The 12,558-nt window shown below is 56.1% G+C and overlaps 2 protein-coding genes across 5 annotated transcripts in view; one reads left to right on the top strand and one right to left on the bottom strand.

The window, feature by feature from the left end:
- Positions 1 to 5,054, top strand: part of Crtc1 (CREB regulated transcription coactivator 1) — a 59,831-nt gene extending 54,777 nt beyond the window's left edge. For all 4 annotated transcript variants that reach the window (XM_029559308.1, XM_029559306.1, XM_029559305.1 and 1 more), the window contains 2 exons: positions 243 to 423; positions 3,098 to 5,054. In XM_029559308.1, the coding sequence (XP_029415168.1) occupies positions 243 to 423; positions 3,098 to 3,309 (393 nt within the window). In that variant the 3' untranslated portion in view covers positions 3,310 to 5,054. The remainder of the gene's footprint in view (positions 1 to 242; positions 424 to 3,097) is intronic.
- A 2,566-nt stretch (positions 5,055 to 7,620) lies between these two features.
- Positions 7,621 to 12,558, bottom strand: part of Comp (cartilage oligomeric matrix protein) — an 8,628-nt gene continuing 3,690 nt past the window's right edge. The window contains exons 10-19 of the mRNA XM_008824531.2: positions 11,924 to 12,083; positions 11,151 to 11,269; positions 10,946 to 10,998; positions 10,689 to 10,870; positions 10,424 to 10,602; positions 10,277 to 10,325; positions 9,512 to 9,708; positions 8,284 to 8,456; positions 7,875 to 8,014; positions 7,621 to 7,800 (exon numbers count right to left, since the gene is read on the bottom strand). Of these exons, the coding sequence (XP_008822753.1) occupies positions 7,754 to 7,800; positions 7,875 to 8,014; positions 8,284 to 8,456; positions 9,512 to 9,708; positions 10,277 to 10,325; positions 10,424 to 10,602; positions 10,689 to 10,870; positions 10,946 to 10,998; positions 11,151 to 11,269; positions 11,924 to 12,083 (1,299 nt within the window). The 3' untranslated portion in view covers positions 7,621 to 7,753. The remainder of the gene's footprint in view (positions 7,801 to 7,874; positions 8,015 to 8,283; positions 8,457 to 9,511; positions 9,709 to 10,276; positions 10,326 to 10,423; positions 10,603 to 10,688; positions 10,871 to 10,945; positions 10,999 to 11,150; positions 11,270 to 11,923; positions 12,084 to 12,558) is intronic.

The following is a 12,558-nucleotide window of genomic DNA, read 5'->3' as shown; positions in this document are numbered from 1 at the left end:
TGGGGGGGATGGCAGTCCTCAAACACCAGGCAGGGGTGGAAAGGGGGGCTGTTGGGGACTGCATTGGCTTTGTGTGGAGATAAGCCTGGGAGGGTTTGGTGGTGACCTGGAGCTGGTCACTTGCCCACCCATACTCCATCATTCATCCAACATCCATCATGAGTAGGGGGAAACTGAGGAGGCCCCAGCCATAGCCAGGGTTGCTCCATGGACCTCACAACCTTCTCTGCTTCCCTTCACAGCTGGAGCAGTTCAACATGATGGAAAACTCCATCAGCTCCAGCAGCCTGTACAGCCCGGGTGCCACCCTCAACTACTCCCAGGCTGCCATGATGGATCTGAGTGGGAGCCACAGCAGCCTGCAGGACCCGCAGCAACTGGGCTATGCTGGCCACAGTGGCATCCCCAACATCATTCTCACCGGTGAGGCCAGTAGGCACGGTGGCCTGGAGGTTACAGGCAGTGTCCCCATGGAGCCCCCAGCCTGACAGGGTGACAGGGCTGAAGCTGGGTTTCTGTGCTGGACAGTGGACAAAGGGTGCAGGATGGCCCTACTCCTTCCTGTGAACTTGATGTGGATTCCTCTATTCCCCCATCTCTTCATAATCAGCTCTGCCCCCCTGCAGTCTCTTCACACTGGACTCTGGCCCCCGCAGCCATCCCCTCACGCTGGACTCTGCCCCCCAGCCATCCCCTCACGCTGGACTCTGGCCCCCCAGCCATCCCCTCACGCTGGACTCTGCCCCCCCAGCCATCTCTTCACACGGGACTCTGCCCCCCAGCCATCTCTTCACACGGGACTCTGCCCCCCAGCCATCTCTTCACACGGGACTCTGCCCCCCAGCCATCTCTTCACACGGGACTCTGCCCCCCAGCCATCTCTTCACACGGGACTCTGCCCCCCAGCCATCTCTTCACACGGGACTCTGCCCCCCAGCCATCTCTTCACACGGGACTCTGCCCCCCAGCCATCTCTTCACACGGGACTCTGCCCCCCAGCCATCTCTTCACACGGGACTCTGCCCCCCAGCCATCTCTTCACACGGGACTCTGCCCCCCAGCCATCTCTTCACACGGGACTCTGCCCCCCAGCCATCTCTTCACACGGGACTCTGCCCCCCAGCCATCTCTTCACACGGGACTCTGCCCCCCAGCCATCTCTTCACACGGGACTCTGCCCCCCAGCCATCTCTTCACACGGGACTCTGCCCCCCAGCCATCTCTTCACACGGGACTCTGCCCCCCAGCCATCTCTTCACACGGGACTCTGCCCCCCAGCCATCTCTTCACACGGGACTCTGCCCCCCAGCCATCTCTTCACACGGGACTCTGCCCCCCAGCCATCTCTTCACACGGGACTCTGCCCCCCAGCCATCTCTTCACACGGGACTCTGCCCCCCAGCCATCTCTTCACACGGGACTCTGCCCCCCAGCCATCTCTTCACACGGGACTCTGCCCCCCAGCCATCTCTTCACACGGGACTCTGCCCCCCAGCCATCTCTTCACACGGGACTCTGCCCCCCAGCCATCTCTTCACACGGGACTCTGCCCCCCAGCCATCTCTTCACACGGGACTCTGCCCCCCAGCCATCTCTTCACACGGGACTCTGCCCCCCAGCCATCTCTTCACACGGGACTCTGCCCCCCAGCCATCTCTTCACACGGGACTCTGCCCCCCAGCCATCTCTTCACACGGGACTCTGCCCCCCAGCCATCTCTTCACACGGGACTCTGCCCCCCAGCCATCTCTTCACACGGGACTCTGCCCCCCAGCCATCTCTTCACACGGGACTCTGCCCCCCAGCCATCTCTTCACACGGGACTCTGCCCCCCAGCCATCTCTTCACACGGGACTCTGCCCCCCAGCCATCTCTTCACACGGGACTCTGCCCCCCAGCCATCTCTTCACACGGGACTCTGCCCCCCAGCCATCTCTTCACACGGGACTCTGCCCCCCAGCCATCTCTTCACACGGGACTCTGCCCCCCAGCCATCTCTTCACACGGGACTCTGCCCCCCAGCCATCTCTTCACACGGGACTCTGCCCCCCAGCCATCTCTTCACACGGGACTCTGCCCCCCAGCCATCTCTTCACACGGGACTCTGCCCCCCCCAGCCATCTCTTCACACTGGACTCTGCCCCCCCCAGCCATCTCTTCACACGGGACTCTGCACCCCCCCAGCTGTCTCTTCACACTGGACTCTGCACTCCCCCCAGCCATCTCCTCTTACTGGACTTTGGTTTCCTAGTCCCTCTATGAACTGGTGCCCTCATGTCAGGCCAGGGTGACTCGACTGCACACTGGAGTGGGCATCCACCTCCCTCTGCTTAGGACCAAGCTGGTCACTCTTCAACCCATGGGTCTATCTGTCATTTGCTGACAGAGCCCTATACCTGCACACCTAGGAGCAGTGACCAAAGCTTGTACCATCTAGCCCAGAGCCAACCTTTGCATGCCGAACCCCCCCTCAAATACCCCATGGCCATCTCTCTTTTCCTTATAAGCCCTGATGAAAGAAATGCTTTTCATATAAGCCAGGGATGTTGGGGAGAGTCTCACCCTCCTGTGGATCCCCACATGCCGAGGGTCAAGGCTTTTTCCTCAAGACCACCTGATTTGCAGGGTCTGGGCTCTGTGTATAAATCCTATGCCTCTGATCACCCCAAAAGACCAGGGGAAAAAGGGCTTTCAGATCCATTCCCAGGTATGGAAACAGGCCAGGGACCTCAGCTAATGGTAACGGAAGGAGTTGGGTCCCTGTAATGAGTACCTCACCCTAGCCACAACATGTGCACCTCAGACCTTGAGTCAGGAGTGGTGGGTCCCCACAGGTTACATTGAGATATCACCAAAAGGCCACCTTGCAGATGTCCAGTCTTAGTCTGTGCTCTGAGGTGGGGTCAGCTTGTGCTCTGGAGGTGGCAGAGCGGTGTCCTGGCCTCTACTCACCCAACACCAGTACCTCCCATTATGGGACTCAGAACACCTCTGTATACTCTGGTGTTCCCCCCAAAGGGCAGTTCCCACAGTGAGATCACAGAGCTGTGCACTAGTTTCTGGTAGCTCAGCTGTGTTATTTGTCCCCGCCCTGCAGTGACAGGAGAGTCCCCCCCTAGCCTCTCTAAAGAACTGACCAGCACCCTGGCAGGGGTCAACGATGTTAGCTTCGACTCTGACCATCAGTTCCCTCTGGATGAACTGAAGATTGACCCCCTGACTCTGGATGGACTTCACATGCTGAATGACCCTGACATGGTCCTCACTGATGCAGCCACCGAGGACACCTTCCGGATGGACCGCCTGTGAGCAGCCATGCCCACTACCCGCCACTGGTCAGTGGTCCCCAATGGCACCTCCCCGAGCCTGGGGATGGCAGCTCTCTGCCCTCCTTTGCCAACGGCCAAGCTTGTGGTTCTAAGCTTGCAGTGCCGCCCAGCAACCCCCCCCAGCCTCCACCCAGTTCACCTGCGATGCCCAGAGCGAGGCCACTGTCTGCCAGGCCATCCACCCATCCGCCCATCATCTACCTTGGGTGAGGCTGGTCTTGGAGGTGTAAGTGCCCTGCCCTCATGGACACTCCCTGCACTCCCTCGCCCTCTCCTGGGATATGAGACCTCCGCTGTGGTCTCCTTCCAAGATGCCCAAAGTGTCACTCCTGGACGTGGTGTGTTGAGCAGGCTGGAACATGGGCATGGGAGTGCTCCAGAGGGCCAAGGTGCACCATCCACCGACTGTTCTCAGCTGTCACTGCCTTCCTTTGTTCCAGTCCCTCTCCGCCGCCATCCCCACCCTGGTCAGGTCACGCATGCCCACCATGCCAGGGAGAAGGTAACAGAGCAAAGGGGCCAACCCAGAGCAAAATAAACACTATTTGGACAGTTGTCTTTTATATTCCTGAGCGCGCTCAAAGCGCGACAATCGACCTGTGGCCCTGTGAGGTGTGGACAGAGTCCACCTAACCAGCTGGTGCCCCTGCCTCTGCTCTCTCCTGACCCTGTGCCCGCTGCCAGTGTGATGGTGCCGGGCAATGGAGGGTTGTAGGCCACCCGCCTGTTTTTGTCCCTCCTTAGTCCTGAGGTCATCTATACTGTTACTTAAGATCTGGGGCTCAGGGGGTGGATGCCCTGGTATTGTTTGCTTTCTCTTAGTTCGTATTAGCATTTTGGTAACTGATCTCTCAGCCTCTTGCCTGACAGCATGTGTTAACCCCAGACCCACCTTGACTTGTTTTCTTTTTTAAAGCTAACTGGAACCTTAGCCTGAAGCACCAGCAAGCCCAGGTATCCAGACTGCATCCAGACTTGGTCTCACCCCCATTTGTCACAACTCCAAAGAGCTGGTGGACCAGGTTGAGGGCTGGACACAACCCTGTCCTGGTGGCTGGACATATCTATGTGTTAGAAACACAGGGCAGCCTCTGGGAATGGGCCTTGGCTTTCTTTGGGGTCTCCAGACAACTCTGTTCTCCTTGAGCATCCCCAAATGCTGACCAGGTCTCAGAGCGGGTGGCAGGTGACTTGTGACTGCTTGGCCCTCTCTCTACTGAGGCTCCCTGTCACCGGAGACAGGGTCTGGCTTGCCCTCTGTGGGCCTCTTTTGGTCTTTGAAGCTCTGGTCCTACCCACCCCAAGTTGTACCTTGATGCTGTCATGCACATCTGCCCACCAGGCTGGCACCTTCTGCTTGGTGTTTCTCCGTGGTATATTACCTGCCACCTGTGCTAGGGTGTGGGGAGCCTCTATCATGGGGAGCTGGTTCTCGTCCCAGCACCCTCCCTGGCCCTCCCCAAGCCACCTGGTGGCCATTCGCATGAGAAAGCTCTGTCATTGTGCCCTCTGCTGTCCCACACTCTGGACTTGGGAACACAGCATCCATCTGTCCAGTTTACCTGTTAAGGTCGCAGGCCTTTTCTGTTACTGTGATGGAGAAAATAGTGGGGACTTTTTTTATTATTAAAGGAAGATAGTAGCAGGTATGGTGGCACATGCCTGTCATCCCAACATTCTGGAGATGGAGGCAGAATGATTAGGAAGTCAAGGCCAGCGTAGTCTACATGAGACCCTGTCTCAAAAAAGCCCAAACGGAATGTACAGGTGCTTGGGAGGCTCTGATTCCATTAGTTATTTGTAGAACTTTGAACCAACGGCCTTAATAAAACGGCGTGCCTGGATGCAATTTTCCAGCAGCATTTGACCACAAGGGAGCCTCATGGCCCTGTTCTATCCATCCAGCCACTGGTGGCACCTGTGCTCTTCCAAGTTCTGTGTGCAGTTGGGAGAAGGGATATGGCTGGGTGACTCTCCCAAGCTCTGGCCTAGTGTTCAGCAGGCCACAGCCAGGAACACAGGTGACACTTGTTACTGCGACTCCAGTTAATTGCCAAGTTCTCTGATGAAAACATGCTGGGCCCAGGCTGCAGCATCCCAGGCAGGCATGGGGACCTGAGCAGACCAGCCAGGGGCCAGCCATCTGTTCTGGAAGGGTTCACCCCCTCTGGTCCTGGCCAGGTATCATAAGGAGATTGCTGGGGAGGGTTCTTTCTGTTTTCTAGATTTTACTTCTGTATTGCCAAGACTTCCCAAAGTGACAGCTCAAGGCACTGGGCCCTCAGCTGGTGACATGAACATACTGTGATGTCACTGGAGCTGCACTGGGAGCAGCTGCCACCATAGCGTGAACATACACCCTCCACCTGTGTCCATGCTTTCTCGGAACAGGTCAGGACTCTCAGCCCTTGCAGAGTCAGACTCGAGCCAGGCTGGGCCTTTATTCTCCCACCCCATTGGTGTGCCACTGGCTCCAGCCAAGCCCCTCAGGTCTGTTCCTTCTCCCCAGGACAGTATCAAAACGGACAGTCTTGATAACACTATGCTCTAGCTGCCTCAGTTTACCTTCCCTCCTTCTAGGCCTCTGGGGCAGTGGTTTCTTCCCCCACAGTGTCCCCAGACTTCAGATGGAACTGGGGCTAGGCCCATTTCTAAGAGAAACGTCTTGTCCCCCTACCCTTGGGTCCCACCATGATGTTCTATCACCCACTGGGTATTTGAGCACTCTTAGACCTGGGGTGGTGGTTAGTGAAGCCTGTGTCACCATGCAGTGTGGTGCCACAGAATCACTGCCCAGGCATGCAGGTCAAGAGCCAACAAAAGGTGTGGGGGGGTTGCCAACAGGGTAACCATCCTGTATCAATTTCCATCCCTTAAAGGGTGCCGGTGGCCCCTCAGACCTCATCATAGCAGGCCTGGGACTGTTTCACATAGATTCTGAATTTTCTGTATCCAAACAAGGCTGGCAGGATTGGGGTCCTGATGGAGCTATTGGGCACAGGCCATGCAGGCCCTTGTCAGGGGGTCTGGTCAGTGGTACAACAGTGTCCCTGTTCCTTAGGAAGTCTCCAGTGAGGGAACTGTAGTACAGAGCCCTCCTCATATGGTCCTGATTGCTGAAGGGCAAGACATAGTCCTTTAGGGAGCCTAAGCCCTGCCCAGAGTGTAGCAGACAGGGTCCTTTTTATAACCCATTTCCTTTGGCTCCTGGAGCCCCAACTTCTTGCAGGGATCTCTTGGTGGGTAATTTGGGGACCTTGGTCATTCTGTCTCAGGCAGGGGTCAGGCATGACCTTCAGTGTGGCAAATGTCTGCCACCCCATTGATCATAGCCACTGTCATGTCCTCCCCAAGAGGCAGGAGATGGAGTGACTTGCTCCCCCAAGCCTAGGTGCTGGGGTACTCCCAAGAGCGTGGGGTCACCTGAGCCTCACTTTCCCTCCTTTCACTTTCTCAACCCTGCTGCGTTCAGGGGCCCAGCCTCCTGGGCAGGGTGGGGACAACAGTAGCCCCAGGATGGCACCAGTTGCAACTTCTACATCTTCTGCCCTCAGCACCCCTTTCCCTGAGCCAGGGACACACCACATTAGTTGGGGTGAACTGTTGCTCCATCTCCTACGACTCAGCCTAGCCCATCCCAGCCTGCCAAGCATTTCTCACCACAGGGGGGACATGGGACAGAGCTGTGCTGGCCATGCATCCAAGGCTGGTTTTGGTCTTCAGGCCCCATCTTATTCCTTCCCTAGTAAGAAACTGTCCACCATGGGCTGGGTGGCCCTATTGATATATGCAAACGCCTGGTCCCACATATCCCTTCCCCTGTGCCCAGGCTGGCTCTGCCCCCAGCATGTGCGCTCCGCTGCTGCGGACGGGCACCGCGGCAGGTGGGCAGGCAGGAGTCAGGCAGCTCAGGGCACGTGCAGCTGCCCACCTACCTTCTGGCACAGATGCTTCTTTGTATTTTTGCGTCCTTTGTAATGAAATGTAATTTAAAAAAAAAAAAAGGGTTTTGTCTCAGCCTCTTCTTTTCCTGAACCCCTAACCTGGGAAACCTAGTCCTCCCATGGATGTCCCCGACACATCTCCAGATGGCCTAGCATGGGACTCTTTAAACTTCAAGTAGTCACCAGCCAGGCCCTAGACTATTCCAATGGTGGGGTCCCAGCTCATCTATAGAGGGTTCCACACCCATGACTGATTCTAAATGACCAGGGTAGCAACCTAGGCACCTCCTCCGGAGCCTATCCACATAGGCCCCCCGCAGCAGAGATCAGAGCCAGCCAGTCCCCCGCACACATTCTTTATTTGCCTCTCTGACCCTTCCTCCCCAGGTCTGCCACCCCTCCATGTGGGATGCCAGGTCCCCAGACAGCCATGGCTCAGGCCACCATGGTCCATCAGACAGCAGGGGCCCCACCAGGTCCCTAGGCCCTCCGCAGCCGATGGCTCTCGTAGTCCTCGGGAATTGTGTCTATAGAGAGAAAGGTGGTGGGTGAGAAGGTCTTCCAGGGCCTTCAAAGTCCCACCTGCTGGCCCCCAGCTCACCATTGCATCGGTAGCGCAGGTTAGCCCAGATGATATTCTCCTGAGAGAAGCAGAAGACACCCAGGCGGCCACCGCGCATGGTCGTGTCCAACACCACGTTGCTGTCAGCCACCAGCTCAGGACCCTCATAGAATCGCACCCTGAAAGCAGGACCCAGTGAGGTGGGGTCTCCATGCTTGGTCCCCCTTCATCTCTCATATTCAAGAGATGCAGACTGGCATTGGAGTATGGGATGCCCCTGGTCCCAGCCTCAGTTTCCCCCTGTGAGAATGGGTTTCAAATGTTCTGCTGAGAGGTGCTGGCTTCCTAGCAGATCCAATAGGGACCATCTACCTTCAGGCTATGGATCATAAGCAGACCAGGAGCCCTGTGTCCCAACCCAGTCTCCCAGCAGCAGGGTGGTTCACACCTGATGTAACCCACTTGGGGTCGGTGCTGCAGAAACCAGCGGTAAGATGTCTTATCCTTCCAGCCCACATTTCGGGGGTCTTTCCACAGCAGCCGCACCTGGGACGCTGTGTCACCTGTATGCCACAGCGCATTTCGGAGCTGCTCCCCAGGGCCTGTGGAGGACTTCACAGCCTGCCACCATCCAGGGGGAGAAGGAGGTCAGAGGCCTCACAGGGTACCTCAGCCCTCCCAGATCCTGCCTGGAAGAGTGGATGAGGATCTATGGATGGTAGGAATAGGGGGGAGGGGGTCCCTGTGGTAGAAGAAACCAAATTGGGGCTCCTAGATGGACCACAGTGGAGGGTGGTGGTCTGAGGCTCATAGACGACATGGAAGTATGAGAGGGTTGTGGGGGCCTGTAGATTGCAGTTCCTTCCGGGATTAACTGGGGTCTAGAGACCTAGGGGAGCTTTCTTTTTGGTCTTTTTTTGAGACAGAGTCTCCCTATAGCCCCAGCTGGCTAGCCTTGAATTCGAAGAGATCTGCCTGCCTCTGCCTCCTGAGTGCTGGGATTAAAGGCATGTGCCCCCACACCCAGCGATTTAGGGGAACTTAGTGGTTTTCAATGCTATCCAGAGGCTGAAGGAGTCTGTAGGAAGATTTGGGTGTTTTGAGAAGTTTTAAGGCTCTGTGACAGGTTTGGGGTCCCAAAGAGACGTTGGGGGAGTCATAAAGGAGGTTTTTTTTCCTTTTTTTTTTTTGACAGTCTCACCATCTTCCATTTTTCATGTTTGTGTATGCATGTTTTTGCATGTGTGTGGGTACACCTGTGTGCATACACATGGATGCAGGAGGTTACTGTCAGAATCGCCTCAATTCTTCCTTGTTTACTGAGGTAAGATCTCTCAATCAAACCTAGATCTTGCTGCCATGCTTAGTCTCCCTAGCCAGCTTGCCCTGGGGACCCCTAGTCTCCACCTTCTAAGGTGGCAGTTACAGGTGGGCTGCCATGCCCACCTAGCATTTACTTGGGTTCTGGGGCTCTGAACCCTGATTTTCATGCTTGTGCTGCAAGTGCTTTAACCACTGAGTATTTGGGGGCTTGTGGGGGGGAACCTGGAGCCTGGGATATGGGGTGATAGCTTTGAGGTCTGTGGAACATGCTGGAGGGCTGTGAAAGCTTTGGGGGCAATAGTGGGGGAGTATCGTGTGGAGGGTACAGTAACCAAGACAGCACAGGCCTGTACCTTGAGCTGGATCCCCGGCTCAGCCACAGCCCGGAAGGGGTTGGCCTGCCAGTATGTCTGTTCCATCTGTTTCCACATCACCACGTAGAAACTGGAGCTGTCTTGGTAGCCGAAGATGAAGCCCGCATAGTCGTCATCTGTAGCGGTGTTCACGTGGAATGTGCCCTCGAAGTCTACACCGTTGAAGGCCGTGTAACCTGTGGAGGGGTGAAAGGGAAATGGGCCTTTCAAGCCAGGCTCCACCCCTCCAGAGTCAGCCACACCCCTCCAGAGTCAGCCCCTCCAGAGCCCAACCACACCCTCGTAACCACACCACAACCCCTTCAGATCCTGGTTAGTTAGCCTCTGCCCATCAGAAGCCACACCCTCTGTGGCCATGCCCACAAATGACCACACCCCTGGTCTACTACTGACCAAGCCAAGAACCACCCAATGCCTGCCCCCACAAAACCCATCTAGGCCTGCACTTCTTGAATCCCAGCCACATCCCTATGACCACACCCAAGCCCTAAGCCCCACCCTTCCCTGGTCCAGGCTAACTGCAGGCCTCAGTTGCCATGCCTGCCTCTGTGTCCACACCCCATCTATGGCCACACCCATCCATGACCCTAAATCTAACATTGGCCTCCCTCTCTTCCAGACTCCTTCCCCCAGAACTACCCTTCCCAGATTCAGGCTAACCCTCCCTGACCTCTGTTGCCAGGTCCACTCAATGGCCACTCAATGGCCACCCCCTTCCACTACTAGGCCCATCCCACAACTCACCAACAGCCAGGCCTGGGTCACTGTTCATGGTCTGCACAATCTCCATTCCCTGATGAGGCCAGAGGCAGACAGGTCAGTGGTGAGTGGCTGAGATCTTGCTGAGTGGGGCCCAACCTATCCAAACTGCCCCTCCAGCCCTGTCCCCACCTGATTGAGCACCACCCAATTGGGATCAATCTGCGCATCACCCTCGGGGTCCAGCACCACTGTCTGGAAGGCCCGGAAATCTGTGAGAGTGACCTCGGCGTTCTCAGGACACACGTCGATCTTGTCTACCACCTTGTCTGCATCAAAGTCACCCTGGCACACATCACCCACACCGTCCCCTGAGAGGAGGTGGGACACAAACCTGTCAGGCCATGCCCACATGCAAGACCAGCTGTTGGTCCCACCACCACAGGCACCCCCATACTGTCTGAGTCCTCTTGGCCAGGGTTGGGCACCAGGCGGCAGTTGTCCTTGCTGTCAGGGACTCCATCATTGTCATCATCGTCATCACAGGCATCACCCTGGTTATCATGGTCTGAGTCCTGCTGGGCACTGTTGGGCACTGTGGGGCAGTTGTCCCGGGAATCCTGGTGTCCATCCCCATCCCTAGAATGTGGAGGTGGGACAGTGAAACACTAGGCAGGGTTTATCAGGCACCACCCAGACACCCTGTCTCCTTACTGGTCTTGGTCGCTGTCACAGGCATCACCCACAAAGTCATGGTCCACATCCCTCTGGAAGAGGAGTGGAAGGTCACAGTTAGTTAGGCCTGGAGACTCGGAAGCCATCCCTACCCCTAGCTCTATAGCCAGGTCGTCCCCATGCCTAGTACCCCCACCCAGGCTTCCTGGCCATCCAGCCTAGGGCTCATATGGGGGTGGCCCACCTGGTCCAGGTTGTCCTTCTGTGGGCAGTTGTCACAGGCATCCCCAACGCCATCACCATCGCTGTCCTTTTGGTCCGAGTTGGGCACCCGGGGGCAGTTGTCAGCTGCATTGCGGATTCCTGGGGCAAATCAGGGACAAGACAGGACCCTAAGATTGGGACCAGGCTAGGATGACTTCATCAAAACAAAGACCAGGCCCAGAATAGAGCCCAACTCCATGGGGACTTAAAGACTGGATGGCCAGTACTAGTGAGATGGCTCAGTGGGTAAAGGCCCTTGCCGCCAAGCCTGATCATCTGAGTTCTATCCTTGGGACCCACATGGTGGAAGGAGAGAACAAACTCCTGCAAGTTGCTCTCTGACCTCTACATGTGTCATGGCCCACATGCACATATGTATTCAGATTAGATACATTAAAATGTAATAAAAACAAAATCTCTTTAAAAAATAAATGAATGGCCAAGCAGGAAGTGATGTTGCACACCTGTCATCTAAGCATCTGGGAGGTGGCAGCAGGAGGATCAGGAGTTCAAGGCCAGCCCCAGCTGTGCATCAACTTGAAGCCAGCTTGGGTTACTAAACTGGGTACCAAGGAACCCAGGGGTATCTCCCTGGGCTGAGGATGGAGGGACCACCCCCATTCTTTGACTGTTCCCATCCCCATCTCTCTAAGGCTTGCAGTTTCCCCACCTGCTCCACCTCAGTCATGCCCAGGGTACTCAAAGCCAGGCCACCATCCAGCCCCTGCCCCTCTGCTCCCCAGCCACGCTCACGGTCGCCATCAATGTCATCATCACAGGTGTCACCCCGGCCATCCCGGTCTGTGTCCTTCTGGTCATCGTTCTTCTGAGACCGGCAGTTGTCACATGCATCTCCCCACTTGTCATTGTCAGAGTTGCGCTGGTCTGGATTTCTGACTAGCGGGCAGTTGTCCTAGTGGGGTAGGACAGTGAAGCCAGGTCAGGCTGAGAGAGACAAAGATCAGTTCCCAGTGGGGTGGTGAGATGGCTCAGTGGGAATGAAGCTTACCATGGAGACTGAGGACCTGAGTTCAATCCCTGGAGATTCCCATCTGCCTCTGAGCCTCATGGCCCCTCATCCACACCCTGCACTCCCTCACTCACATAGTGGAAGGGAAGAATTGACTTGCAAGTTGTCTTTTGACCTCGCATACTGCCTCACACGTGTGGATACATACACAAAGACATAAATACATACATACAGCCAGGCATGGTGGTGCACGCCTGTAGTCCCAGCACTTAGGAGGCAGAGGCAGGCGGATCTCTGTGAGTTCAAGGCCAGTCTGGTCTACATAGTGAGTTCTAGGACAGCTGGGGCTATAGGGAGACCCTGCTTCAAAAAGACAAAAATAAATAAATAAATAAATAAATAAATAAATAAATAAACA

This window comes from Nannospalax galili, unplaced genomic scaffold (assembly GCF_000622305.1).
Source record: "Nannospalax galili isolate Female #2095 unplaced genomic scaffold, S.galili_v1.0 scaffold529, whole genome shotgun sequence".
NCBI lineage: Eukaryota > Metazoa > Chordata > Mammalia > Rodentia > Spalacidae > Nannospalax > Nannospalax galili.
Note: the sequence above shows the minus strand (reverse complement) of the source record. Positions and strands in the feature narration are given on the sequence as shown.